Raw genomic sequence first — 27355 nt, forward strand, 5'->3', positions numbered from 1 at the left:
AAATTATAAGTATGATTACTGTTCTGTATAACACACTTTTAAACTACATGTGAATGTGTTTTATTCCATTTATATAACTTACCTGTAAAATAGGATTTTCAATCAAATATAAACGTAGCTATCGTGACGTCGCCAGTAAATTATGCAAATGAGTACCATTGAAGGTTTGAACCTTCCTAAGGTCAAAATGTACCCTCCGTTGCAGCCCTACTATTAGTATCACATCAATATATGACAAAATGTCACACTCCTACTTGTCAGCCTAATTACATTTGTGAGATTGAGCAGTGTCTGCTTTCTTGCATCCCAATTTTGCCATGTGTAATTGCTGCCACTTGGTCTGTTAAATAATTATTTTGGTGATTTGTTAATGTTACATAATTCGAAACACACAGTTTTGTCTGTTGCCTACCGTTCTTCCCACAAATGGAGCTTCATGACAGGTGGATAAACGTCCTGTGGTTGATAATTGTCGGCACATTTGAGCAAGTATCAAGCTACCAAGTCTGTACTGAGTCACTTTAGAGTTCGACTTAAGTCTAATGTTTTGGCTGAAAAAGGGTCCCTTAACGGTACCCGTAGCATGCTATTATAATATTTTAGTAAGTGATCTAAGTATCAATCAGATTTTATTGTTGTGCATATAACCATAATCATTAAAATAAAGCATTGGAAATAAAAAGACTGGGAATACTGAATATCACTAAATGTGAAACATGAATAGTAAAATAAATCGGTGGGGCACTAACAGTTTTTAATTTGTTCAATAACCTCCAAATTTGTTTTGGGTTATTATGCTTGGAAACAAGAAAGATGTCGCACAGGCGTGGAGTTTTTAATTCTTTTAGGTTTCTTTGCCAGTCACCTGTTGAGGTGTAAAGAGGCACAGGGAAACTAAAACCTAGTTCAGTGTTATATCCAGTATTTCTTGATAACATGCTTTTATGATATTCATTTGTTCATAAAGTCTCTTTAACATCCTTTCGTGCTTATAGTAAATCTGAAAATAACCATTAAGGCTTGAGTCTTTGGCTCCCGCAGCCCCATGCTTTAATTGTGTTCCTGCCAACTCTTCATCTTCAAAGTGCTTTCTAAAATAAAATCTGCAATCGCCTAGGTTCTGTGAAGAAGAAAAAAAAAGTTAGTTACCTTACAGTGACTGTGCCCGTGCCAGAATTAATACAGTGAAAATATAAAACATCCTGCAGAAGTCTCTTTGAACCCCCCCCCCTTTTTGAAATACTCCTTTATGTTGTATATTGGTCACTTTTCTCCTTTTTGTGATGCAGATGAATTTAAACATGTCCTTAGAAAAATGCCCTGCTCACAGAATTTCCAAACCATAATGTGTGCAGAGTAATCGTGCGGTGAGCAGCAAATGTGGCAAATGAGCACTTGATGCATTTAATTGCAAAAGTATTGTTCTGGTTCATGAATGGTGTTCAGTAGATTGATAAGGTATCATGCCACACTTTGATGGCTGTGCAGTTTGATAGCTGTTCAGCCAGAGGAATGGCACGCACCCTTTTGCGTAAATCAAAAGAACTCAAGATCATGCAATTTACAAATACTAATAGTTACCAAACAGGAAAATATTAACCGGGACCATGCCTAATTGTAAGCCTTTAGATCTTGGATGTAATCATAGGTGTAACCTCCCTTACCCCTCAGCCTCTTTTGATCTAGTAAACATTGGATGGCATAGAAAGATTAACAATTTTTATCTGAAGTACTTGCACAGTCTTGCACAGGCAGCTGCATTGCTGTCTTACCCACACACATGCATGCTTTCCCTATGTGTGCCTCAGCCTTGCCTTATAGGGATTCATTTCTCAACTGATTCTATTTTTGTTTTGCCAATTATTACAGTAATGTAGAAAAAGACCACCAGAGCTTATTTAATCATACAGACAAAAAAACAAAACAATATTCAGTTTTTGCAGACCTGAGTTGGAATCAGGGATAAGCAACCTTGGCACATCCATTCAAGGTCTTTGTTACACCAATGTCCTTAATTATTATATTGAACCAGTTAATCCTCTGTTCAAGTCATTCGTTAATTAATTAATTTTACCTATTAAGCATGGAATGGAACTGGAATCTAGAACTGAAGTTACAAATCCCTTATTTTATATACTAAGGTTTGAAATCAAATTCACTTAACATTTAGAAATAAGAGATTGAAGCAGTAAGCATGGTCTCAAATTGAAGTTGTCGTAGAATAGAACTGGTATTGTGTTGACCAGCTGAAAAACGTTATGGTAATGTCATAGCATTGTTTCACAGCTCAGTTGTCAGTGCACTTGAATGGTAACCAGGTGCACTGGATCCAGTCCTCCGGCAGGTCATATATTTGTCTTGAACAGACACTAAATCTTTGCCATTCCCAGATAATTTAATTTTAAAAAACATTGCATTTAATTTGAAAAGGCATGGCAGTTTAACAGTTTTCTTTCTTTAAATGTCTCAAATAGCTTCAAGTGTCTCTCAATTTTATAGTCAATTTTATAAAAACATATTATTCATACAGTATAGAATCTCTGTTTTATTAATGTTTTAAATGTGGCTTTTACTTGTAGGGGATACATGGTCAAAAATGGTAAATAGTTACTTGTAGTATTACCCAAGTAGAAAGATCTAATATATTTGATGGATAATTAAACATTCATTTAGTTTTCTCTAATAAATTACTTTCTTCTACCATTATTAAACATTTATTTTTTAGAAAATATGAAAAATTTGAATTGCAAACTTTTTTTTCTGTGACCTTTTTGCAAAGTAAAGAAAATGTCCCAGCTGTTCAGAGGTGGGAGACATCTGGGTCTTTTGTGAAAAAACATTAAATTGTTAGCAGATGCCTTTCAGCTAGAGCTGCACATTTGAAATGGGTTGTGACTCCATATTTCAAACGCTTTTCAGAAAAGCCCTTGATCTAGAAAAAAATAAAAAATAAAAAATGTTACTGACACATCTGGGTTTTTAATTTGTTTCATTTTTAGAAATGAGGTTTGAAATGCACATTTAAATTTACAGTTTTTAATCATTTTTAAGGGTGGGAGACATTTAAGATGCATACTCAAGTATGCAGTTTTTATGTATCTTTCTACCCATATAAAATAAATCACAAGCTCAACGTAGACTTCACATTGAGTAATCATCTGTAGTTTGGGGTAGATGTTGGTGATGAAAACACATCACTGTTGTATTATAAAACCATCATATATTATTAAACAATACATACAGCAGGTGGTCTTTTATTAATGCTAAATGTGATCAAAGTGTTGAATGATGTCAAATGAATTCTTGAAATTCCTCCTCCTACCGTACCACTTTTTAAAATGGGGTTGTTTTTGTCTTTTTGCTGGGCTTAATGGAATTTTATTTAAAAACAGAAGTAATTTATATAACTTTTTATACTACACTATTGTGTGTTATCTGGGTTGTTCCGCTGCTGCGATTTGTATGGACACTGCTTGTATGATTTGTTCGAACACCCTTTTGTTTTGTATTTGACTTGGGTAAAAATACCTGAGTAACAAATGTAAGTACCATAAATGTATGTGTATTGCATGAAGTAAAATGATTTATACCAACCAGTTGGAAGTATTCATATTTTTTTTGTAAATGTGCAGTGCACTGACTTTTTCTCCTTATTATCTTTTTTAATTATTTGTTTTTAATTTTTTTTTTCTTTTTGCAGGAATTCCCATCACTGTACCACCTCCAGGTAAAATATTTATTTTCTCAATCAATATTATAAACAACACAAACATTTTTCAATAAGCTTAACTTTGATATTCATCTAAGAGGATCCCTTGCTGTCAGTGATATAGCTTTTCAAACAAAAAAAAGGAAAATCCTGTTAAATTTAAAATGATAAAATTGTGGAAGAGAGAGGGTCCAAATACAGGATATGTTAGTGAGTAGGAGGGATTGCAGATCTTAATATATGCAAAACAATACTGTTGGTCAGAGATTCCTAAAGCTTTTTTTGTTGTGTCATCGTGTAATGATTCTGCAGATCTGTTACTTTAAGAATGCAGGTAAGCTTGTCTGCCTGTCCAGTACACAGAGTTCCAGTCGCTGTGTACAGGCATGAAACAACATATAAAAACACTGGACGATATTGTCATTTATAAGTAGAATGTAAAGTCTGCTATTGTATATGAAACTGTTCTACCGTGTTCGCCCTGAGAAAGTAAACAAAACAATGCCTCGAATACTTTGTTGTTTTGAGTTTTCCTGCAGCTGTAGTTATGCATACCGTTAGCACGGATATTGGAACTGATTCTAAATGTATGATTTTGAGCTGATTTCAAGGTATAAGGAAAAATAACCTCATGCACTTATCAGCAGTTTTCATGAAAATAGAATTGCTCAGATGCACATTGCTGTGTCAGGGTCATTTGGAAAAGAATATTTTGGATGTTCGGAGGCTCCATGGACATCTCCCAGCCCTCTGTTTGGGAAGCAGTGATGTAGGTTAAAGATTGAATCTCTAATATGGTTGTGCTGTTAAATGTTGATCGATGGGTTAACTTAAGTCCTAGCTGAAGAATGTGTATTAATTGGCAATGGTGGGTCAGTATTTTAACATTTCTCTTGAGGATGTTGGAGGTTTGATCAATTTGCTGCTGTCAATGTCCTCAGGGTTAATGTATTGGATTTTGGTCAGCCATTGTTAGGGTTTGTACAAAGTAAGGGTTACTACTAAAGTTATTTAATACGTCTGAAAAAAATGTGGATCATGTTAAGTTTATTCATGTCCGGTAATACAACTGTGTATGGTTGCCATTATGCACACTGGTAATGTAGGTTAATATTGGCATTCCCTTATACACAGATACAGTAGATGCCGCTTATTAGCAACCTCTCGTTCCCCAGCAAAAAGTTGTTATAAACTGAACGCTGTTACTAAGCAAAAAGCCACATTTTCAAGTGTATGTATCTGGAAAAATTACGTATACTATAGTTGTAGAAACAGCGCACTGAAATACACGTCTTGGTTCATTACAGTGTTAAAAAATAAACACGAAAAACACCAAATATCAGAAAAAACAACTGTTTACTAATACTACACGGATGTGTAAAGCAAAGTATACACAGTACTGTATTGTACAACAGCGTACTGTCAATATCCTTAAACTTGGTATACAGGACTTACATTTAATACAGAAGCATCATTTTAAAAGAAGTAGTTGTCCAATGTTTGTTTTTTTTACGATTCGCCACCTCTGAACTTTATCGGCTATAGAAAGGTCAACACGTTTTGAAGCCTTGATGACAGACGACAATCAGACTCAATAAAGTGTACCGCTGTGTTATGAAAACTGATACATAAATAGACGCTGCAATGTACGTGCGCAATGTATTCGTGTGCGTGCCGTAGCCATAGAAATTCTAAAAAAAAGTTGACTAAGCGGCAGACAGCTGCTAATATCTGAACTCCATTAACATTAAAGTCTATGGGATGGGATTGGTTCCCGTGAAAATGTTGTTAATAAACGAAAGCTATCTTTATCAGGGTTGCTAATAACCGGCATCTACTGTCATTTTTTTATTCAATTTTTTTCCATTGCTCTAACTCTCATTTTGGTTTTATTCAACTTCCAAATTTTTATATGGGGAAAGTTAAAAATGTAAATACAGCAAATGGCATGTTTCATTGCTCTGTTGAGACCTGGTTGGAAAAAAAATTGGACCTCCTGGTAGCTGGCCGTTGAATTACTTTTAGGACTACTTTTTTGCCTTTGTGTGGCGGGAAGAGTTATAAATGATTTATTGGCTAGGAAACGTCTGCTTATTTAATAGCAGTGAACTTATCTAGAAGTGAGTGATGGATAACCAGGTTGTGTGTGTTTCAGGTTTTCCACCACCACCATCACTTATTCCAACACTGGACGGGTAAGTGACAAGTTACCTATTTGCACTTACTGTGTGTGTGTCTATATGTAACTGTCCACATCTTGAAACAATTAAAGAAGTGCTACAGAAAATGTGACAGTATCGATCAATCCTATTTTACGATGTGTATTGTGATACATAACCATAATATTTACATAGCTGCTTGCAGTCCACCAAAAGTTCTTGAGTGATTTAAGTAAATGTGATACAGTTAATCACATTTAAGTTGTATTTTTTATTAAAATGCTTAAGATAAAATGAGCATTAATGATGGACTATTTTTTAAAATACTAATACATATGTATTTGTAAACTTGAGCCTCCACTTTAGCTGCTTATGTCTCCTAAACCATTTCAGATGCTTCTTATTTTCATTGTAATGGAAACTCCTCTAGCAAAATCTGACAAAACGCTTCTCTTTGACATGTGACCTAAGATGGCTGCCATATTGTTGTCATGTGACCTTTGGTCCATATGATACATACATTGCACTTCACAATTGTATTGTGTTTGTCTAGATCAAGTTTTAATGCTTATCAATCTTAGTGTCGTTTAGATATGCTATTCCCTTTATATTAGGCTCCAGTTGATGCTTTTATTTTTGTTCACAAAAGCATTCAAAATAGTCCATGACCGTAACATGTATCGTAGCATAGTGTGAAATGCTTATTATACTTTGTGGTTATCATTACAATGCATTTTTTAAATGCAGTCAATGGAGAATACATAGGGTTTTCACTGAACGAAAGCCATTGGTATTTGTCAATGAAAATTTTTATAATCAAGTTTTTTTTTTTTACCTGCACTTCCCCAACAGTAATAGGAGTGGTAAAAGATTCTACAGTCTTTTCCAATTTGAATCGGCTGATGGCAGAGGGAGCAGGGCAGACAGGAGGGTGTCGGATACAGAAGGAAATAAGATTGGCTCGCCGCACAAGAGAGGACAGAGTAGCTCACAGAGTCAAGAAAGGAGAAGTGTTGGAGGAGAAGGAGAACGGGAGGGACAGAGAGCAAGGCAAAAGTGAGCAGGAGAGGAAGGGCAAGAGGAGGAAGGTAGCAGGGGGATAGGAAGAAAGTTAGGGTTATGATGGAGTTTAGTGAGCCCTGTAGTAAATATAACAACCCACTTAAACTGTTTTGGCAAAATAGCAAGTGTTTTCAACTCTTATTTTTAAGTTAACAGCAATCCACAGTATGCACCTTTTGTGTACACAATTTGTGTGACTATATAAATTGTTGTGCTTTTCTTTATGGGGAAACCAGGTGTAATGACCAAAACCACAAACATAACTAGCCTGCCACTCTCTAATATGTAGTATATTACAGTCAGCACTCGGATATACAACACTTGTATACACGTCAGTTGCATTTTACCATCCTTGTGTTAAGAATAAAATCAATCCCCATTTTATTTATATGTATATATATATATATATATTCAGTTTTACAATTGACTTGTTTAACTGTCACATCCCGCGTGGGTTTTTTTTTTTTTTTGTTCTGGCATTGCAAATCAGTCTGTCTTTGTTGTGCACTGCAGTTACTTAGGTCGGCCAGGGTGTCCTCGGCTCACCGCGCACCAGCAACCCCTGTGGTCTGGCCAGGCTCCTGCGGGCTTGCCTGTAAGCTGCCCAGAGCTGCGTTGTTCTCCGATGCTGTAGCTCTGAAGTGGCTGCATGGTGAGCCTGAAGTGTGTAAAGAGGCAGGCGGCTAACGGCACACGATTCAGAGGACAGCGTGTGTTTATCTTCGCCCCTCCCGTGTCAGCGCAGGGGCGGTAGCGGTGAGCTGAGCCTAAAAATAATTGGACATTCTAAATTGGGAGAAAATAATAAAAAAAACAATTGGCGACCACTAAATTAAAAAAAAAAAAGAATGTACTGTATTACAGTTCACGTGTCGAGTCGTCTGTTTTGGCAAGTGATATTTTCAGAATCGTATCATTCTGAATTAAAATACTACTGTTAAAAATATAGTACTGTACCAACAAAACCAACTACAGTACATTGAAATGGAAGCCTACTTATATTTTAAAACACAGCTCTTTCAGCCATGTATTTGACATTGCATCTTTTTTGTGTTCCCTGAAAAAAGACAAGTTTTTGTCTTTTACTGCTGTGTTATTCCCCCAACTCGTGCAATAATAAATTTCAATGAAAGAGTTAACGTCTCCCTGTACAGTTCTTCAAACCAAAGTCATATTTTTTCTTTCCGTACGAAATGTGTGTGCAGGGCAGGGGGTTGTTTGGGTGGTAGGAGGCAAGTTACAACGTGCTCACCTACATACACTCAAATCAGATATGCGTCACACTCGTTTAACCGTCACTGAAGTCAAAATATTATAGGGTTGGATATGTGAGTGCTGACTGTAGCATGATAATCCTCCTGTGTTACAAGGCGTACAGTATTACTGTAGTTCTAGTTTTTCAAAAGGATTTATAACAAGATTTAATTTAACTTGGTGTTACTTTGTAGAAAAACTAAATAAAGTAACTTGATCAGTAACATATCTTATACCATATGGTTAGTATTTATTTAAATTCGACAAATTAAAGCACATACCTCACTTTTTAGAACACCAGGAGTTGTCCAATTAATGAGGAAAAATAATTGGATGGAAAACATAAAAAATATGATTGTATGTGTACTGTCAGCACTGTGGCGTAGTGGTTAGGGCTCTGGACTCTTGACCGGAGGGTTGTGGGTTCAATCCCTAGTGGGGGACACTGCTGCTGTACCCTTGAGCAAGGTACTTTACCTAGATTGCTCCAGTAAAAACCCAACTGTATAAATGGGTAATTGTATGTAAAAAATAATGTGATATCTTGTAAGTCGCCCTGGATAAGGGTGTCTGCTAAGAAATAAATAATAATAATAATAATACTGATGATCAGTTGACTAACTGTGCTTCCCAATTGCTGTCTTATTAATCCAATACTGTGCTTTATATAAAAGGGATACATTTACTGATTAGCAATACACATACAATCTCATATTGTTATCCCTGATGTTTTCCATCCAATTATTTTTCCTTTTATTAATTGGACAACTCCTGGTGTTCTAAAATGAGATATGTGCTTTGTGAATACAGCTTAAAAATAAACACCGAAAACAGTATCCTTCATGAATTACCACATTATGTAAAACATGGAAATTACAATGTGAAAGTAACGTGAAGTTCCAATTAAAGTCTACATCTTGCTTATTGCATTTTATGTTTTCTTTACCCAAATTTTAATTTTCAGATTTGGAATGTGTTATCTTAAAGTAGTTGTGGCTAAGCAGAGGTTTTGGAAGTTTTTTGCACCTCCATTAGTTATGTAGGTTTCAGATGTGCAGTTTTGAAAGAAACACATTTTATAGTAAGCATGTATTTCCGTTTTAAAACTTGATTTTTCTGTTATTACTTTACGGTAAAGCAAGTTATCTGTTTCTATGCCCTATTTTCTAGGTCACTGCATGTTGCTGGCTAAAAGCATGTCAGTCAATAGCAGAAACAACAATTTGGTTAATGACAGGAAAGAAAGGTGGGGATGATTTTACCCTCCATGTAAAATGAACAAACAAATGCAACTTTAACTGACAGCATGGCTTGCAAACAGATATTTCTTTACCCAAGTGTAGTACCATATATAATGTTCTAAAATAACAAATACATGTTTATTGTAACTTATTTCTTTCAAAACTGGACCTTTGAGACCTATGTAATGAATGAAAGTGTGGGGAAGATTAAAGTAATTGTTGCAAAATAATCTTGCAAAGTTGAAAGTTCCTCGTTGGGAGGAAAATACTGATGGTTGAGTATTGGCCATCTTTCTTATCTTCAGTCTTACAAAGTAATTTCAGTGATTCTTCTAATTTCCTGGACCCTTTGCCAGCTTGTTTGAAGCAAGTCAAAACGTCCTCCAAACAATTTCGTTATAAACTGTGCCAGAGCTGAATAAATTATTTTTGAGGATTATTTCCTATTTTCCTCCATCAGTTCAGTCTAAACTCTCCCTCCTGTGGTTTAAAACACTTGGGGTGAATAAACATGAAGTGAATACAAAGCATACAAATCTTAAAATTGTTCTTTAGTGCCTTAACTTACCATTCTCTCTGGATCAGCATGACAGCTGGATTTTAATACAAGAAAGGGTAATAAAATGACAAAACGTTATCCGTAAGTCTAGATTTAACCCTTTGCAGTCCATTTATTAAGTGCGTGTCAGGCACGTCAGGTCCAATTTATTTTCACACGCGCAGTTAATTTTAGACACGCTGTTTTAAAAGTATTTTTTTTCCACAGTCAAACGGGTTTAAAAGGCCCTGCATATCAACAAAGCACTCACTAGGCATCTCCAGCCCCGCCCCACCCGTTTGTTCGTTATAGCTTTCACCTATGCTAAGAAATAAATAGTAATAATAGTCGTACATACCGATCAATCATCTCCTGATCACTCGTGTTATCACCAAACGCCTCAATAATGCGATCCAAGTCATCATTTTATTACTATAACTTCTCAAAAAAGCTCTGCAAATGTCCGTGATATTTTCTGTGCGCTGATTCCGTAACAGCCAGCTTGTTTCCTTATGACCGCCCCTATCCGATGCCAGGGGCAAGTATGACTATTCATGAGATACGCCCTCCCCCCCCCCCCCCCACTTGTCTCGGCTCCTGTCGCTCCCCCTCCCACTCAGCCATTGAATGGTTTTCTCGGCTTTTTCTGGAGAAAAAACGACTAGAAACCTGTTTTTTGCGTTTTTTTGATGATGTCGGACAGGGTCCGACATTGGACCGGATAGGAATAATTGCAATGTCGGACCTCAAAGGGTTAAATCTATTTTGCCAGGATTGAGGCCGGGCTGCTGCTCCTACTGTACAATTTCTCTAACCCCGATACTAGTTTGAGCTTTTTAATCCTAGATCAACCACAGTAAACAGTGCTGGATATTTATCTACCTCATCAGAGCAAGTAAATACAACCTAGAAAACAGAATAATTTGCATTCTGTCTGTTCTTAACTAAAGTGCCAAACCCTTGTGGGGTTCAGTGCAAGTTCAGAAGACACATCCTTTTTCTGACGCTAAATGCTCCGGAGTGAAACATGCCATTCTTGTTTACCCATTTGTGAAGCATGACATTTAAAAAAGACAAAAGTATTTTAACAGTTGAACAATGAAGATGAAGCAATATGCTATTGCCGATTATGGTGCCATGCATAGTGTGCAAGTTGCAAGTTAAGTTTCACTATCAGCGCTTGAAGAAATTTGCTGTAATTAATTAAGGGTAAATTAGTTGTTCAACAGTTATAATACTTGCCAGCCCTTCAGGAAGGAACACATCAATTTAGCAGGCTCTTTTTATTAGTTTTAAAAATAGACCAGCGTATCTTTCCAGTACCTCATTTGCACACCACCTACATAAGTTTGGCTACCAATGAAAGAACAATAGTTGCTAAATGTGAAGTTGATTTGCCAGGGTATTTATAGAACAATGGATTCGGAGAAAACCTGTTGGAAACAAGTTTTCTTGGACGGGTTTACTCACCTTATTTCTGCACATGAAGGATGTGTGGAAGTTTTTAATCGGAAGCGGGAAAGGAGCCAGCCAAACGGGCAACGAGTATGGCTGCTCTGCCAAGACAAGTATAATAACTACTTGGATCCATGAACAGCATGTTGGGACTTGAAATCACGCCAGTCACATCAAACATTTTCTTTTGAATTTCGAAGAAGTCTTTGATCGTTAAGCTATAGCTTGCTGCTTCCGATTTACCTTCATTTTTATTTATACCAGGGGTTGATCTACTATTGATTTAGACTTCCATATGTAATTTCCTTGGTTGGATACTAATTACTTCTACTGTTAATATATTTAAATCCAGTATTCCTAAATGATCATTCTCCTTTATCGTTTCTATCTTTTCTCAGTCTGTCGGCCTACTGAACATAGTTTACAAAGGAACTTGGTATTCCTAGAATACATGCTGCTTTTTGAGTTTTTCTTTCCTTGGGTTGTGCATGATTTCTTACACAATTTAGCTGTATATATTAACAATAAACAAGCAATGCCATTATTCTGAACTGTTTTATACTTTGTTTTTAATTAAGTAATGTTTTCTAGCTGATGCACAACCAATTTGGACTTGCAACCGTTAGTCACATCAAACTGCTTTAGTTCAGCTACTTAGACACCACGCACAGTTAGACGAGAGTTTTTATTGAAGAACTTTGGTTTAAAGTTATGAATGATAATTTATAGTTCCAGGTGTAGATCCGTATGGTCAACAAATTGGCATTGGATTTGTATTTTTTTTCACTGCAAATCTATTTCTATCTGATCCATTTACAAATAAATGCTTCATAGCTGCCACCTTGCTCTCCTTTCCAGACAGGTTGCAGTGATATGCTAATCTCTTGAGCAAATGAACACAGAATGATATTTTTATTGGCATATGGGGCAGCAGTGTGGAGTAGTGGTTAGGGCTCTCGACTCTTGACCGGAGGGTCGTGGGTTCAATCCCAGTGGGGGACACTGCTGCAGTACCCTTGAGCAAGGTACTTTACCTAGATTGCTCCAGTAAAAACCCAACTGTATAAATGGGTAATTGTATGTAAAATGAATGTGATATCTTGTAACAAAAGTCGCACTGGATAAGGGTGTCTGCTAAGAAATAAATAATAATAATAATAATATGGTGACATACAGAAGCCAGTAATTGTGTTCTCAAACTTTTATGTATTATGTGCACTTCAATGTGTATCAACATTTATTATGGGCCCAGTAAAGCAATATACTAAAAGAAAGCCCTCCTCTAATTCACCTTAATTTGTTATGTTAAGAGTGAAATAAGTTTAACGGCTGTTGTACACTTTTATTTTTAGTGGACATGCAGGAAGCTATGATGGTCGCTCTGTTCCACCATATCCGTTTAATCCTGGTAAGTGCTCAGCTTTCTTCAAAGTAGGTGTATGTGTCCAGTTGATGTAAAGGTACACAGCGGTTGATAACTTTTTAGAAATACTAAAGTTAACTTAATAAATTCAGTGGCACACCTTAAGACTAGATGTCTTTTCAGAATTTTCAAGTTGAAACCCTTGTCACCGGATTTATTATGTTTCTTCAAGTAATTCCTTGTTTCTTCCTGGACAGATGTTTAGACAGATCTAACTAAAATGCATAAGTAAGTACTGCAGCCAGTTAGCCTCACTGCTTTTAAAAAGAAAATGCTAGTTTCAGAAATGTCTGATGAGCTAGGTAGGAGGAATTGCACTAACATAATTAATTTAGAGAAAATAACACCTGCAAGGGCTTTCATTGTCTCCATCCTGATGGGAACATTTAATTTGAGTGGGTCGTTGAGTAATGTGAGAACACAGATTAGCTAAGGCTTAATTGGTATTAAAAATATGTTTCATTGATTATATTTTCCGTGCATGGAAAGAAAAACTGGTGTAATGAATTTGATGGAAAAGATAGCTATGATTGCCAGAAAAAAAAAAAAGCTGCAGGGAATAGCTTGTAATATTCCATGCTTCCTATTCCATGCCTCCTTTTCTAACAGAATCTCTAAAAAGTCTAAAAATTGCGAAAAAATGCATTCTGCTGGCTATCTTGCGTCCACTTCAGTCTGGTCAGTCAAACTAGTTCTTCATTTATAGATATCATTCATGATATCAAGTACATTATCAGTGCAAGTAGGTCTTTCTAGCTGCTCAGATCAGTTTGGATATTATAGGTAAATATTACTTGTAAATCTAATTGTTTGGGATTTTTTGTTAATGTAATCATAGTGAAGAAACTTTCGTTTTCAAGCGATCTTATTGTGTGGATATTCCCAAAATATAACAAACAAACAAAACTATGATTTCAAGGATTTAGTTTTAGAAATCAGGATTGCTTTTGATTTGCATAAACCTGTTAGGGGAGTCAGTGTAAAGATCTGGCATCTGTTGTGCTCTACTTCCATTCACAAACTATTTTGTAATACAAAGTTGGGTTGGTTCTTCAAATCTTCTAATTGTGTCTGGTGTGAATGTACATTTTATTAGCCAGTATTTGATTCAATTCAGAGGTTTTGAAATGGTACTGTATGCACCCTTTGACCCCTTTTCCTAGGCTATCCCCATCTTGCTGGCGCTGTTGCATCGTGGTCTAATATCATTGACAACTCCAAGCAGTGGGAATACTATTCAAGGAGAGAGAAGGAGCGAGACAGGGAGAAGGAGCGTGAGCGAGAGCGTCCAAGAGAGAGAGGTCATGAGCGGGAGAGAGAGCGAGAACGGGATCACAGTCCTGCCTCCATGGCATACAACAGGTCAGTACCTCCTCAGGGCACCATTAAAACACTTACTGGGGCTAATTATTTTGCTCCAAATAGGTGAACACACTGGTTGTGATGTACATCCAGTAACGTTTTTATTTGATTTTTTTCAAATCACAGGCATGAGTTTTGACTACTTTTATTTTAAAAGAAAGTTGACTGAAAAGTCTTTTTGTGTCAAAGGTGTCACTACTAGTTTGTGACAAACAGGTTTGCATAGAAAGTCAGTGTTCTGTGTATCTGACTACATTTTCTTGTATTTGAGGAGGTTGTGTATAGCAGTTGGACTTCAGCAAGGAGTTCAAAATGGAACCACTGAAGATGAAAACAAGCAGTTTTCAGCCGCTTCTTTAATCGTATCAATACATCCACCTGTGCAGCGCATGTTCTACAATGTTTTAGAGGTTCTGAAGAAAGCTCACCACTTGGAGTCTATCTGAGAAAGCCAAACTCCTTTCATATGTAACCGAAAATAGATTCAAACCTGGGCCTCGTGTATAGACAGGACTTTAGAAATCTGCAACTCCCTGGTCCAGCAGGGATTTGTTTGCTCCCTTTGATTCCACTTCTTGCTTAGTCTTCCAACCTACCCACCCTTGCATTTCCATAGCTCTTCTATTCATTGTTCATTCTCAGCTAATGGAAATTGGTGAAGCTAATATTTTTACAGAGCAGTAAATTGACTGCCTATATTTAAGCAATTTGCTAATTCAGAAAAGTACCACAGGACACCTCCTTATCGAAGTTAACAGTATGTAGTCAGTTACCTTGTTTATATTCACAATCCAATTAAATTCAAGCTACCGGTTCGAGGAATCGATTAATACATTCTCTGTACGTTCTGCATGTAAACTAGTTTTAAACTGGTATCAAGTTGGAGTTTTTCAGAAAATGTATTTATTTATTCTAGCATTTTTTGTTCATGTTTTATTGCTAATACCTGATTGTTTACAATGGATTTTAAGTCTTGTACATTGTACCTCTACGAAGGCGTAGTTTACTCTGTAGGGTTAATTTTAAAGTAAATTATTTACAAGATAAACTAAATTAATGTGCATTAAGGTATTTTTCATAGTACATATTTTGAAAATAAGGTAGCTGCATGAGAAATAAAATGTCTTTTGTCTTTGATAAGAAACACTAAATACAAAATCAACACAATACAAAATCAACACTCCATCAAGAAGGTGCATTTTAATGTTAACAGAAGCCAATCAGTGAGATGAGAAAGAGGGAGGCATTGCATGAAATTTAAAAAAAAACATTAAAAATGCCTTTTAAAATGTTAAATTCAAACAGTTCTGTTTAGCATTTTTTATAAAAATATTTTGCTGAACAGAATCTAACCAAGTGCATTAATAGTCCTTGAACTTTCTATCAAGGCTCATTTGAGAGAATGATCCTCGCAGTATGTAGTGTGTTTGAACTTGATGGTGCAGTACCACACTCTTACATTCAAAACGCAACTGTTGCAGGATCATCCGCTTTTTCTAAGGTAAGTTGCAAAGTATGCAACTGAATGTGAAATGGCAGAAGACGTAGATTAAGAACAAGTGTAATGCAGAGGCCTTGCATCACCAGGATGACAGGCTTATGAGTCTGTTTTAGTCACAAAAAGCGGATAGCTGTACCCCTAATGACCCACATGAAAAGAAAATAATGTCTGTAAATGTCATCGCAGTTGGAGGCAGTTAGCATTCCTCGCATGAATGAAATCAGCTTGATGACTAAACATCGGTCTTATTCTGAGAACAGAAGCCTTCCTGAAGGCTTATGAGAGTCAAATAAATATTGGCATGCTTCTTCCAATGCCATGAAATGGACTGTTCAGTTTCTGTGATTTTAATATTGATTTATGATGTTTGGAGGCCCCCCTTTTCGCTTTGTTTTGGTAAATTGATTTTATAAAATGCTGATATAATTAATAATTTCTTAAGGTGGCCATTACATCCCTTTTTGTTCTATTGAATGTTAAGTGTAGTTCCACCCAGTGAGAGCAGTACAAGGAGTCAGTGTTGCTCCAGGCTCACTGAGCCCTCACCTGGCAACATCTGTAAACATGCTTTGCATCACCATATTTTGTATATTTAAAAGGGATAGTTGTTTTTATTATCAACATACTCTAAATAAACAAACAGAAAAGACTCTTCCCCCCCCCCTTCTTTTATGGTATAGGCATTGGTACTTGTGGTTCTGTCGGCCTTCAGTGTGTGTGTGTGTGTGTGTTACAAATTACAGGGTCAGCTCTCAAGAACCCGAGCAGTTTCAACATCTGTTTTGCAGGCAGCTTGGTCAGAGTCCAAAAAAAGAGAGCTGGTCATTCAAGACTTACTTGAAATGAACCTTAATAGTTTCCAGGCTAGGTGAAGTCTGCCTGCCAGAGCTATCAGAGCTGGGAGGGAATGGTGATAGTGGGGCTTAGGGTTGAAGTTGAGGGGAGGCCTCAGGTTTTCATGTCATTAAATTATTGGCCATCTGCAAAAAAGCTGCTGCCACATGGCTGTAGCAACAACAGAGAGGCCCTTAATTCAGAAGATCTGGTTATTGAAATGGTAGCGAGGGCTGAGAAAGGGGCCTAGCAGGCAAAGCAACAAGATTAATCTATCAGCATGGGCCAAAGAAAACACCTTGCAAAGAGTCCATAATAAAAGGAAAATTCCAATTGAAGGGAATGCATGCATGCATGCATGCATACATACAAAGGTGTGGTGAGTTTCAGTTGAAGTCATTGTAAAATGATTAACCTTTACAAAAATTGCAACGCCTATGGAGTTTTTTTTTTTTTCTGGAATGAAGTTATTTTGATTTTGTAAATCCAAACTGGTATGTCTGGGTTTGGCAAAACCTTCAAAACAATAGCTGTTTTTAATGTCATAGTTTCTTAATTTTTTAATAGAAAGGTGGATTTCATGTTACTGACAGACAGGAAGTTTGTATTGTGGTACAGGAATAAAAGCACTATACCATTGTTAGGAATACATACTCTCCCTATTATATATTTTTTGTCTTAAAGTAGTCCATCATTAATGATGATTATTATTATTACACATCCTACAAAGTAGACCATTGGCACTAGAAGGTGTATCATGACCTGCATATTAAACTATCGGTATATGTGATTTAATTTTGGATTGTATCAGGTAAACCTAATAATATATTTCAAAAATATTAAACTATAACATCAGCTTTTTGCTGATCTTCAGTGTAGTGCAACCATAAACTAGGAACGCGGCTTATATCTTACGCTACAGCAGTCAAACGCACAGAATTCATCTTGCTTAGCTCCTCTCTTCTACTTAAATCCTCATGTACAACACCTGTCATTTGTGAGTATTGCTTTTGAGGTGCTGACTGTTTAACTTCCAGTGGTTTTGTAACATATTTAAAAGATCTTGGAGTTATAGTTCAAGCTGACGTTAGACAGACTACCATTAATCTCCATAGTAAAATGCAAGCTCAGGCTCCATATTGATGATTTATAGTACACAGTTTTTTTTTTAGTATTTCTGTAGCACACACTTGAATAACAACTTGATTTTAAATATTTAAAGAAAGGATTGAAAAAAGTAGGGACTAGAAATGAAGAGCTAATCTTACTGAATGCTGAACTTGTTTGGAAATGTGTTGTGATCTGTTATTTATTGATGTGAAATATCAGTTGCTCTTTCAGCTTCTGCTGAACAATTTCTTTTTTGGCTATCCAGCTGCTGTGGTGTGCCCTAATATTCAGCCATTTGGTGTACGTTCGCATTATTAATCTATAGCTGATGTTGGTAGTGTCTGTTTATTTAGCATATGGGCTTCCAAGCAAGTGGTCTCCATATTTTCTGATAAGGCACCTTCAAATTGGAAGCAAATGAAGGGATCAGTTTCCTTTGCAGTGGGTGTGCAACTTGGTTACAGGGGCTGCTCAGGTTGTTGTAGATCAAGTTATGTTGTGTTAACAAGTCATTAATGAGGCTTTTTGGAAAAATAAGATGAAATTACTGCCTTTTGGGTTTTTGCTTTTGATTGCGGAAATGCCTTGGCTTAATGCTCTGAGGGAAGTTGATTTTAGGTTTCCTCAGCTTCCTCTTGGAATTTGGCAGGATTATACATTTGCGAATATAGAAAGCTCTACGTCAAGTCATTCTTTCGAGCGTTCAGCAATGAGTTTGAAAAGGTCTAAAACAGGTACTTTTGTATTGAAGACACAATGATAGTTTACCTTTCTTTCCTTTGACCAAAATAATAAAATGAAAGTCTACATGAATGTAGCACAGATCTATCTGTATATTGTGTGCATTTGTTTTTTTAGAGGGATTGTACATGCATGCAATACTGTCCTGATGAACAAAGAAAGTATACTTTGGTTATTACACAGCATTTAAAATAATTGAAGGTCAATGTCATTCAAGCAGTTGAAGGTTAATAGTTAAAATAGCATTGTAGCTAAAAAAAACTTTTGGTACCACGCATAACATATGTATGGCTACAGTATTGTTGGTTTGAATGTTTTACATGCTTAATTTCTTTTTTGCTCCATTTACAGCGATGAGGAGCGGTTCAGGTACAGAGAGTATGCAGAGAGAGGCTACGAGCGTCACAGGGAGAGAAGCAGCAGGGAGAAGGAAGACCGACACAGAGAAAGAAGACATCGGGACAAAGAAGAGAGTCGGCACAAGTCATCTCGGAGGTATTGCACCCCAGTTTCTTCTCTCAGGAGAGGAAGAGGGTTGAGTTTCAAAGGTCATCCCAAAGGATGATCCCCCAGAACCCCACTGAAATGATTTCACACACACTGACTCACCTGCAGTGCAGCCCTAGAGCCTGCAGATGTCTGTGGAACCAAATAAAGTGCAATCAAAATGGGGCTAAGAGCCTACACTACCAAGAACATTTCCCTCTGAACTATATAAAACAACAATGGGGCAGTTTTTAGAAATTGCTAGTTTTCAGCACACGGGAAGGGTTTCATTCAGTCCTTGATCTGGTACGGTACATTTACCATCAAATAATAAAGTTGCCATATGTAGGGTGGTCAAACAGTTTTTTAGATTACAACAAACAACCCCCCAAGTAGGTTATTATAAATAGTTTTTACTTAAATATCTGAAGAAAGTTTTAAAACGTGTAAATGCTTTTTTACACTCCAAATTCAACTACATTTCCTGTCAGGTGGCCATCTTGGATTCTACCGTTTTTCTATTGACTAGCTTTGAGAATTAAAAAAAAATAATAAATAATAATAATTGTTATTAAAATATTATAACTTTTCATTGAAAAAATTCACTCCAAGCTAGATTGTGATTTTAAATAGTGTTTTTTTTTTTTTTACACTATAGCCTACCCCTAAAAACACATCTGTCACTCTGCAAAGACTGTCAGGAGGGCATGGCACCGAGACACTGAATTACACTGTACTGCAAAAAATGCATAGGCATCATTTTTAAATGCATGGGTTTTGTTTATAATATACAGAAACGTAATGTATTACAGTATGGTTTAAAGGGCATTTACTTGTGTGTTACAAAATGATAATTATACCCATTTTGCAATATTTGTTGTAGTATTTCTTAATGGTCAGAAAGTCATAGTAACGTTTTACATATCAATCATTTGTAAAGAATGTTATTATACAACATTGGATTAATGCATTTGCCACTGAAAAAGCATTTTTTAATGTTATAAATGTAATCCAATTTAAACTAAATCTATGCGTTGCAAAGTCATGTCTTCCACATGTTTTAACTTCCTTTCTGTATTACAAGTCCATGTATTTAAATGGTCTAGCATATTTGCAGGATCAGATCCACTGTGAATTGTATCACTGCTACTAGCCCTGTGTGTCTGCACTATTATGTCACTGCTGTCATTCACTCATCTGCTTACAAGGACAAAGTAAAAAAGTGCCTTTTAAATTTATTCACGCATATTCTTAGTCGTGTTTCTACACCCACTAATCATGTTATTTATATATGTGCATATAGTGCATTTGAAATACTGTTCATGCTGCACATTTCTAACATCAAGACTGACGTTTGCACAAAAAAGAATGCTGCTTCCCCTTATCACTGTTTGGCACCTTCTAACACTCAAAGCAGCAGCTGTTGCCATTGCCTCAGAGGGAAAGCACGGTGACTGCACGCCTGCAAAAACCTGATGCGCGTCACTTATTCCAACCCAAAGATCTTATAAAACCAGACCTGATAGGCTAATAATTCAAAGAGGCGTGTCTTCCGGACACATAGCGTTAACCAGTTATATGCATTTTGAGAGTTTGGTTTCATTTTCGAAAAATACCGGCCCAAAAAATTTAAACTTTTTTTGTTATGTTCCGACTGTCAGAATAATGTGAAAACTGAGATTCAGAAAGTATGATAAAATGTATAAAGCAGTTTATCAGTCGATTCAGGGCCAAACTCGATCTTATTACACTAAAAATCTGTCTCTGCTTCTTTGCTTCACAACAGCAAACAACACTCACCCTGTCACTGGTCTTTAGTCCCGCCTCATCCCACTCCACGACCAATCACCAGCACCTCCTGTGGTCTGTGCCTGTCGCCCATAGGCTATTCGACCAATGTGAAACACAGCCCCTCCTACTCGAAGCGTTCTTGCACTGCACAGACCTCGTATACATTACAATATTATCTTTTTTTTTTTTATTTGGGGTCCGACTGCCAGGTTCGTTGTAGCCAAAGGTTTGTTATAATCAAGGGCGTTATAGCGAGGGTGTACTGTACTTAAATATTTTAAGACAGACGTAGTGGACAAAGTTGTATAAAAAAATATTTATTTTGTAATTGATGATTACTGGGATAATCTTATATCGATTTCAAAACTGCTGCATTCACAATTCGCACACACTGTCCTTCTCATAGCGGATAAACCCGATTTAACGCTCTGTTCGCCCACCCTACCATAAGGCATAGTAGATGTTTGATCATTTGTAGTAATGGATTGTTTAATTATTGGTAATTACATAGCCTAGGTCTGAATTGCAGATGCAGATCTGTCAGATGTTCTGTGAATTTGCACAGGTTGCAGGTACAGTATTAGGAATTTAGCTGACAGGCCTGCTAGGCTGGGGAATTTACAGGACAAAAATACTGTTTTGAGAACGGTTTTCCTGACCATACAATGCAGATAGAGGATTTAAAAATGAAAGTATTTTGTTTTGATTTCTTTATAGCAGCAGCAGACGACGTCATGATAGCGAGGAAGGAGATGGCCATAGAAGACACAAACACAAAAAGTCTAAAAGAAGTAAAGAAGGAAAGGAAGCCAGTGATGACCATGCTCCTGAGCAGGACCATTCAGAAGCTGCAGGCCTTGACTAACTGCTCTTGGGCTCCTTACTTAGGAATACTATTAAAATGTGTGTTCTGGAAGAACCAGTTTGTTTCTAATTCTTAAGTTTGCTGCAATGCTCAGAATTTCAGAATTGTGTTAAAATATTGTTTTGTTTGTTGCAATGAGCACAAAAAAATGTTAATTTGTTGAATAAAAAAAGAAAGTTTTGCATTTTTTATAATGTTTTCTTATGCAAGTGTGCTGCTTCTGTTTTCATTGCGTTACTTTAAACGCACAAATGTATTATCCATGAAATAACTTTTATTTATTTTTTACCAAAGGTACCATCAGAAATGTTACACATGCTCAAGCATGTAAAACAACCGAAAGTAGAGACCAGATACATAATTCCTCTACAGTTTAACTTCCACAGAAATATACAGCAAAGAGTATGAAAATCAATAAGGCCCCCATGATAACATCACTTTTTCACAAATTTATATGAACGCATTTACTGGGGTTGTATAAGAAAGTTGCAACTGAGTCAGAAACATACAACGTTGGTTAATAATATGCCAAGTGTCAGTCTGTGTTCTTAACATATAATGACAGTTTAACAACTCCAGTGTGGACAACAATTGAGCCATTGTTAAAAGGCCATTTTAAAATAACAAAATAAAGAAAAGTAAATACAAGTGCTTGAATCGGTAGTATCAGACTGCAACATGTATTTAAACGTGAGAGTCCAATCAAATGCATATTCTATTGTGTATAAACTAGGTAATTGGCAACACGTGTCTAATCCCAGTCTTTCCCCCGGCCATTAATGTTGTCTCCTCAAAGGTTGCAGAATCCTTCTACAGCGTTCTGCATGTATTTTCCTTGCGATGCAATAAAGTTTCAGGTAGGTTTCGGTACGCTGCGATGAACCCCAGACGAAGAAAGCAAGTGTAAATAGGTGTTTGTCTCTTCAGAGATTATACCAATATGTCTTCTATATCAGGCTGCCAGGCCAGGACACAATTGATAACGTGATTCTTCCTTTCAATTCTTTAAGCATCCTCACCAGTGAGGAGTGAGTCATTCCTGATGTGCTTTTCCCATTAACTTCCAACAGCAAATCTCCACACCTGAAAGAGTGCAATGGTGTGTCAGAAATGTGAAATAACAAATCGCTCCTTACAGCACCTGCAGAGCCAGCTTTTGGTTCACCTGTAATAAGTGTAAGGATACAGAAACAAGACCTTAATTTAGGGATATTGTGTTACATTTTGTGAGGTAAGACTATGAAAAAGCAGGCCATTTTTTTAAAATGCATTCTGCATCATTAAAACCTCAGGAGAAGTACTGGTTTTGTACTACTTTTAAAAGAAAAAAAAGGGTTTGGGATTATTTGATCACCTAGTCCAGAGAAATTTAGGGATCTGAATGGACTGAGATTTGGTAATTAGGTACACCAATGGGTAATTGTGGACAAGAAAATGGCCCAATCTGTTGATGCAGAGGGGTCAGGGGTTGTGTTAAGAGTGCAATAGACTTCCAGATCACAAGATCTTGGTGCAGTTTGACACCATATAATTTACATATCCTGTAACAGCGAGGCAAACCCAACTTCTTTTTGGCAAGACAGCGTATATATATACGTGAAGAACATAGTAGCTGTAACTGCCTTTTCTACATGACTGCTTTGTAATAGAATAAAGCAAACACATCAATCAGTCCTGTCAAAATTCTAGTAAAATGAAGTCACATGAATGTGAAATGCTTGACCCTACCCTGATATCCCAACTAGTTCCTTTAGGTTTCAAAGGCTTAAATGCATCTGAGTGACTGCTACAAAATTAAATCTTAGGAATTTTTAGTCCATTATGCCTCCCTGTGGTTTTAACCACTGATAGGTTGTCACTCTGCAAGCAACACCTTAAAGGTTTTATAAGTACCAAACTCTTTGTGAACATTGATACCAGCTGTAGTCTTTTGCTGGGGTGATGACAGACATACATTTATTTGAACACAGTACAGTGAGATAATCAAGCAATTCTGGACCAACCAGAATGATACATATATATATATATATATATATACTGTATACACCTTTTTTTGTAATGATTCCATCACATACAAATTGGCACTCAGTACAGATGAAATGGGTTGCTTTTCATTACTAAGACTACTAAGATTCAAATCTAATTGCAAAGTGAAAAACAATCTGAGATGGCATTTTAATTACGTGTGTTAGGCCCTATGTTTCTTTTTTACAGTTACACAGATAACTCATACCTTATCTGGCCATCGTTGTAAGCTGGCGTCCCTTCAACAACAGTTCTGATGAAAAACAACTGGTTTATATTAGAATCTTCATAGCCTCCAACAATACTGAACCCAAGACTCCCAGAAGTATTTCTCCTTAATACTATGTCCTTACAGCTGTAGAGGTACCTGAAAAATAAGTAAAAGACCATAGTACGTATAAACGTTAAGTGACTTCTATTACAAATAAAACGTTTAATTTCTGGTGCTGAATGGAAGTGAGTGGTCTTCATCTTAAAAGAGATGTGTGTATTAAAAATAGTATGTCAACAAAAGGACTTTGATTTTAAGTGTATAAGAAGATGTTATAGACTGCTGGGAGCAAAAAAGGTTTTAAAATATTTTCCTAACTCTATTCTACCCAAAACAAGTACAAAATAGATCCATGATAAAGGTATTACCTGAAATGTTTGTCTACTTGACATTGCAAAACATTTATGTGTTCAGTAATTTGGTTCAGTACATGCTTGTGCTCTTAAGGAATACTTTAGAATAATCAAAAACTGGAGGTTGTTAGTGCCTATTTGCTGCTTTTCTACAGCCATTATTAAACTATATTATCATATTTGAGTTTGTGAATGATGGAGGAGGGGTGAAGCACAGTCAGAGGCTTGTTCTTAAATGATTAATGTATATATATATACTGTACATTGCAATTATTATTCTAAAGATTATTTTTGTTGAAGGATTAATAATCCCTGCAGTCACACAAAAGCGCATTGCTGCCAGGATGTAGGCTAAACTATTTATAGGAAATGTCGACCAAAACTAATGGAAAAAGCAGGCGTTCTCTGAATTATTCTCAGAGAGCAAATCATTTCACTCTGTGTTACCATGCATTGTTAATATCCAGACAAGTAGTTTAGCAGATCATCCAGAAAACAAGAGCTCAACCTGTGGATTTAAGTGGCACTGAGGGTCATGGTAAACTACATGAAGAACACAGTCCATCATTAATACATTCTTTGCAAGCCTGATTGATGGGGAAGCTAACCTGATCATTCTGGTTAATGGCAGGTAGCCAGACTTTTAGCTTTGCTTAGAGCATGAGTGTGCTTTCCTGCACTTTGTTGTGATCTGTTTAAAGTAACAATATATCTGTATATCTGCCCAATGATTGCTCTGTCAGTGATGACAGCCAACCCTTAACGGGTGGGTGGGAGCTATTCAGTCCCGTCTCTCACAGGGTAGTCACTTTTCTACCATGCATCTGTTTAATATTGCAAATTGCGGTTCCCTTTCAAGTACGAAATGTAACCATTACCAAATGGGTATTTACCTCCTAAAGACCCGAACCTTGAATAAGATGTAACAAAGCTGCTCAGCCGAGCCAATGACGCAGTCATGCCCACCCCCGAGGGTATAAAGGACTGCGCACATAGACCTGACAGGAGAGCCTATTCAGATAAGTACTTAGTTACTTTTTCTACTATAGATTTTCGCATTTATTGTGTTTTTACACAAATTATATGTGATATTATAAATAATCGCTGTATTAGTTTTACTAATTACATGTATTTGTGCACTACAGCCTGTTGTTTGTTACATCCCGCTGTGGCCTTGTGCCCTGTGTGAAGCCAGCAGCTTGAGGCGCTCCTTCCCAGGGATCAAGCAACGTAAGTCGGTTGACTTTGTGCTCTCCCCCCCAGACTGCAATAGCTCTGGCTGGAGTTATTTTATTCTCGTTTTGGCTTCGGACACAATTACGAGACGGTTTGTATAATTAAAGTAATTGATAATACAGTATTTTGTTGAGAAAAATATTTTTCTTTTCTCATTCTGCTTTTCTATTTTCACAGAGACTAAGCGCAGGCCTGAGTACAGCATGTGCTGTGACACACGTGTAGTGACAGCAGCTGCTGGGTTCAGTAGCACTGCGTAAGACCAAGAGACAGCTTCGGTTGTGATTGATTGCAATCTCTACCACAGTATCTTGATGTCATTTATTTTTAATGACAGTTTTTGCATCACCATTATGAGGGCTCTTAGTTCATGCTAACAAGCAGGCTTCCCTCAGTCTCGTGTGAGTACTGACGGTTTTGCCAGTAGCTTGCACATGTGGGCATACCGAACCGGTGCTAACCCGCTACCAACCGGTGCTTACAGCCCCGTCTGGTACCAAGCCGGTCTTGTTTGGATCTTGCACAGCCCCATTGTTGTCTTTAAGCAGACTGAGGCAACACCTGTACATTGTTACTGTACACTGCATTGCTACTTGCCTAATGCCGGGGTTGTATCCCTGCGACACATGCAAGGCCAGTCTGCCTGTTGAGTACAAGCAAGGCAGATGCTCTTCCTGTCTGGGGCCAGAGCACGCAAAAATTATCCAAGCGCAAGCTGGAGAAATGTCTCTCCCACAGCTCTACAGAGTGCTCTGCACCCCACACTCCTGCACAGCGTTCTTTCCCATCATCCAATGGTAGAGAGGTGGCTGTGTCCTCACCATGGCTCTGTGCCAAGGGAGAGTGGTTGGAGCAACGAGAAAGTAGCCCACACAGGAAGCCGTCTTCATGGTCTTCCTCATCCTCCTCTGAAAAAGAAGATGGAGCAGATGGAGAAGCTCAGAGCGAACAGGAGCAGGAGTTCCTGTCTGAGGACGTGGAATCAGACAGCACCCCTTGCGATTAAGCTCTCCCTGTAGGCAGAGCTTCTACCACTGATCAAGAGGGCCAAAGCAGTTTTGCAAGGGCCCTGGCTTACAGAAAGTGATACAGGGAAGTCTGTCTTTGATGACGAGATTACCATCTCTACCATGTTCTCTCCAGTGCACTCAGTCTATGGACACACTATATAGGGAGCACGATGCGGAGAAGCTAGACCTGGCCTGATTTCTGATGCCTTATTTTGCATGTGTCACTCAGTACAGCACTGAATCCAGGTTGCGCTGCTTTGCAGTTTTCTGATCGAAATGTTTCTGCCGAAGCGCTGTGGCTAGCTTCAAGATGAAATCTCTCCTACTGATATTTTCTCTAGTGCATTCCTTGTACAATACAAAGGAATTGATGGCTGCCAGGTCCAGTACAGATAACAACAGACTTGTATATATATATATAAAAATAGAATATTGTAGGTTATATTCAGAATAAAAGTATGTTTTGTCAAAGGCAATAAGAATTACTGCTTCGGCGGTTCTAGGTGGGCGGGATTATAACTTCCTTATTTTCATGATCCTGCCTTTCAAACGCCATCAGGGTATTTAATACATGTATTTAAGGAAATTTATAAACGGACAACCGCATAACTTTCAGACACGCAGAGTAATTTCAATTTGAAAACCTCAAACCGTCAAAATGACAGCCGTGGCGGTTCTAGTGTTAAGGGCGGCTTCTCAGTTAACCCTTACAACACAAGCATAGAGGTGAGTTTCTTCCTCAAATTTTTTAGCTCTAGCTACTTGTTACTGGGGTTCCGAATGGCAACACACAAAGCACTTAGCCTTAGCCTTGTAGCATTCCGGTTTTGGGTCTTTAGGAGGTAAATACCTATTCGGTAATGGTTACATTTCTATTTTAAGGAACCAGGGTTATGATAATAACCTAAAGTTATATGTTCTTTAAACAT

General features: G+C 37.2%; 2 protein-coding genes across 7 annotated transcripts in view; one reads left to right on the top strand and one right to left on the bottom strand.

Annotated features, from left to right (window-relative positions):
• The window catches only part of LOC117421139 (pre-mRNA 3'-end-processing factor FIP1-like), a 47859-nt gene extending 26134 nt beyond the window's left edge, over positions 1 to 21725 (top strand). For 2 of the 3 annotated variants that reach the window (XM_034035122.3, XM_034035123.3), the window contains exons 12-17: positions 3701 to 3727; positions 5865 to 5904; positions 12771 to 12826; positions 14005 to 14203; positions 18741 to 18884; positions 21384 to 21725. In XM_034035122.3, coding sequence (XP_033891013.1) covers positions 3701 to 3727; positions 5865 to 5904; positions 12771 to 12826; positions 14005 to 14203; positions 18741 to 18884; positions 21384 to 21531 — 614 coding nt within the window. In that variant the 3' untranslated portion in view covers positions 21532 to 21725. Of the gene's footprint in view, positions 1 to 3700; positions 3728 to 5864; positions 5905 to 6720; positions 6944 to 12770; positions 12827 to 14004; positions 14204 to 18740; positions 18885 to 21383 lie in introns of those variants that run through there. The other variant, XM_059026662.1, reaches the window with a different exon arrangement.
• Positions 21726 to 21787: 62 nt separating this feature from the next.
• Positions 21788 to 27355, bottom strand: part of LOC117421138 (E3 ubiquitin-protein ligase LNX) — a 51644-nt gene continuing 46076 nt past the window's right edge. For all 4 annotated transcript variants that reach the window (XM_034035118.3, XM_034035119.3, XM_059026638.1 and 1 more), the window contains 2 exons: positions 23765 to 23923; positions 21788 to 22614 (listed from right to left, as the gene is read on the bottom strand). In XM_034035118.3, the coding sequence (XP_033891009.2) occupies positions 22479 to 22614; positions 23765 to 23923 (295 nt within the window). In that variant the 3' untranslated portion in view covers positions 21788 to 22478. The remainder of the gene's footprint in view (positions 22615 to 23764; positions 23924 to 27355) is intronic.

The sequence above is a fragment of the Acipenser ruthenus genome, chromosome 1 (genome assembly GCF_902713425.1).
Source record: "Acipenser ruthenus chromosome 1, fAciRut3.2 maternal haplotype, whole genome shotgun sequence".
NCBI classification, from domain to species: domain Eukaryota; kingdom Metazoa; phylum Chordata; class Actinopteri; order Acipenseriformes; family Acipenseridae; genus Acipenser; species Acipenser ruthenus.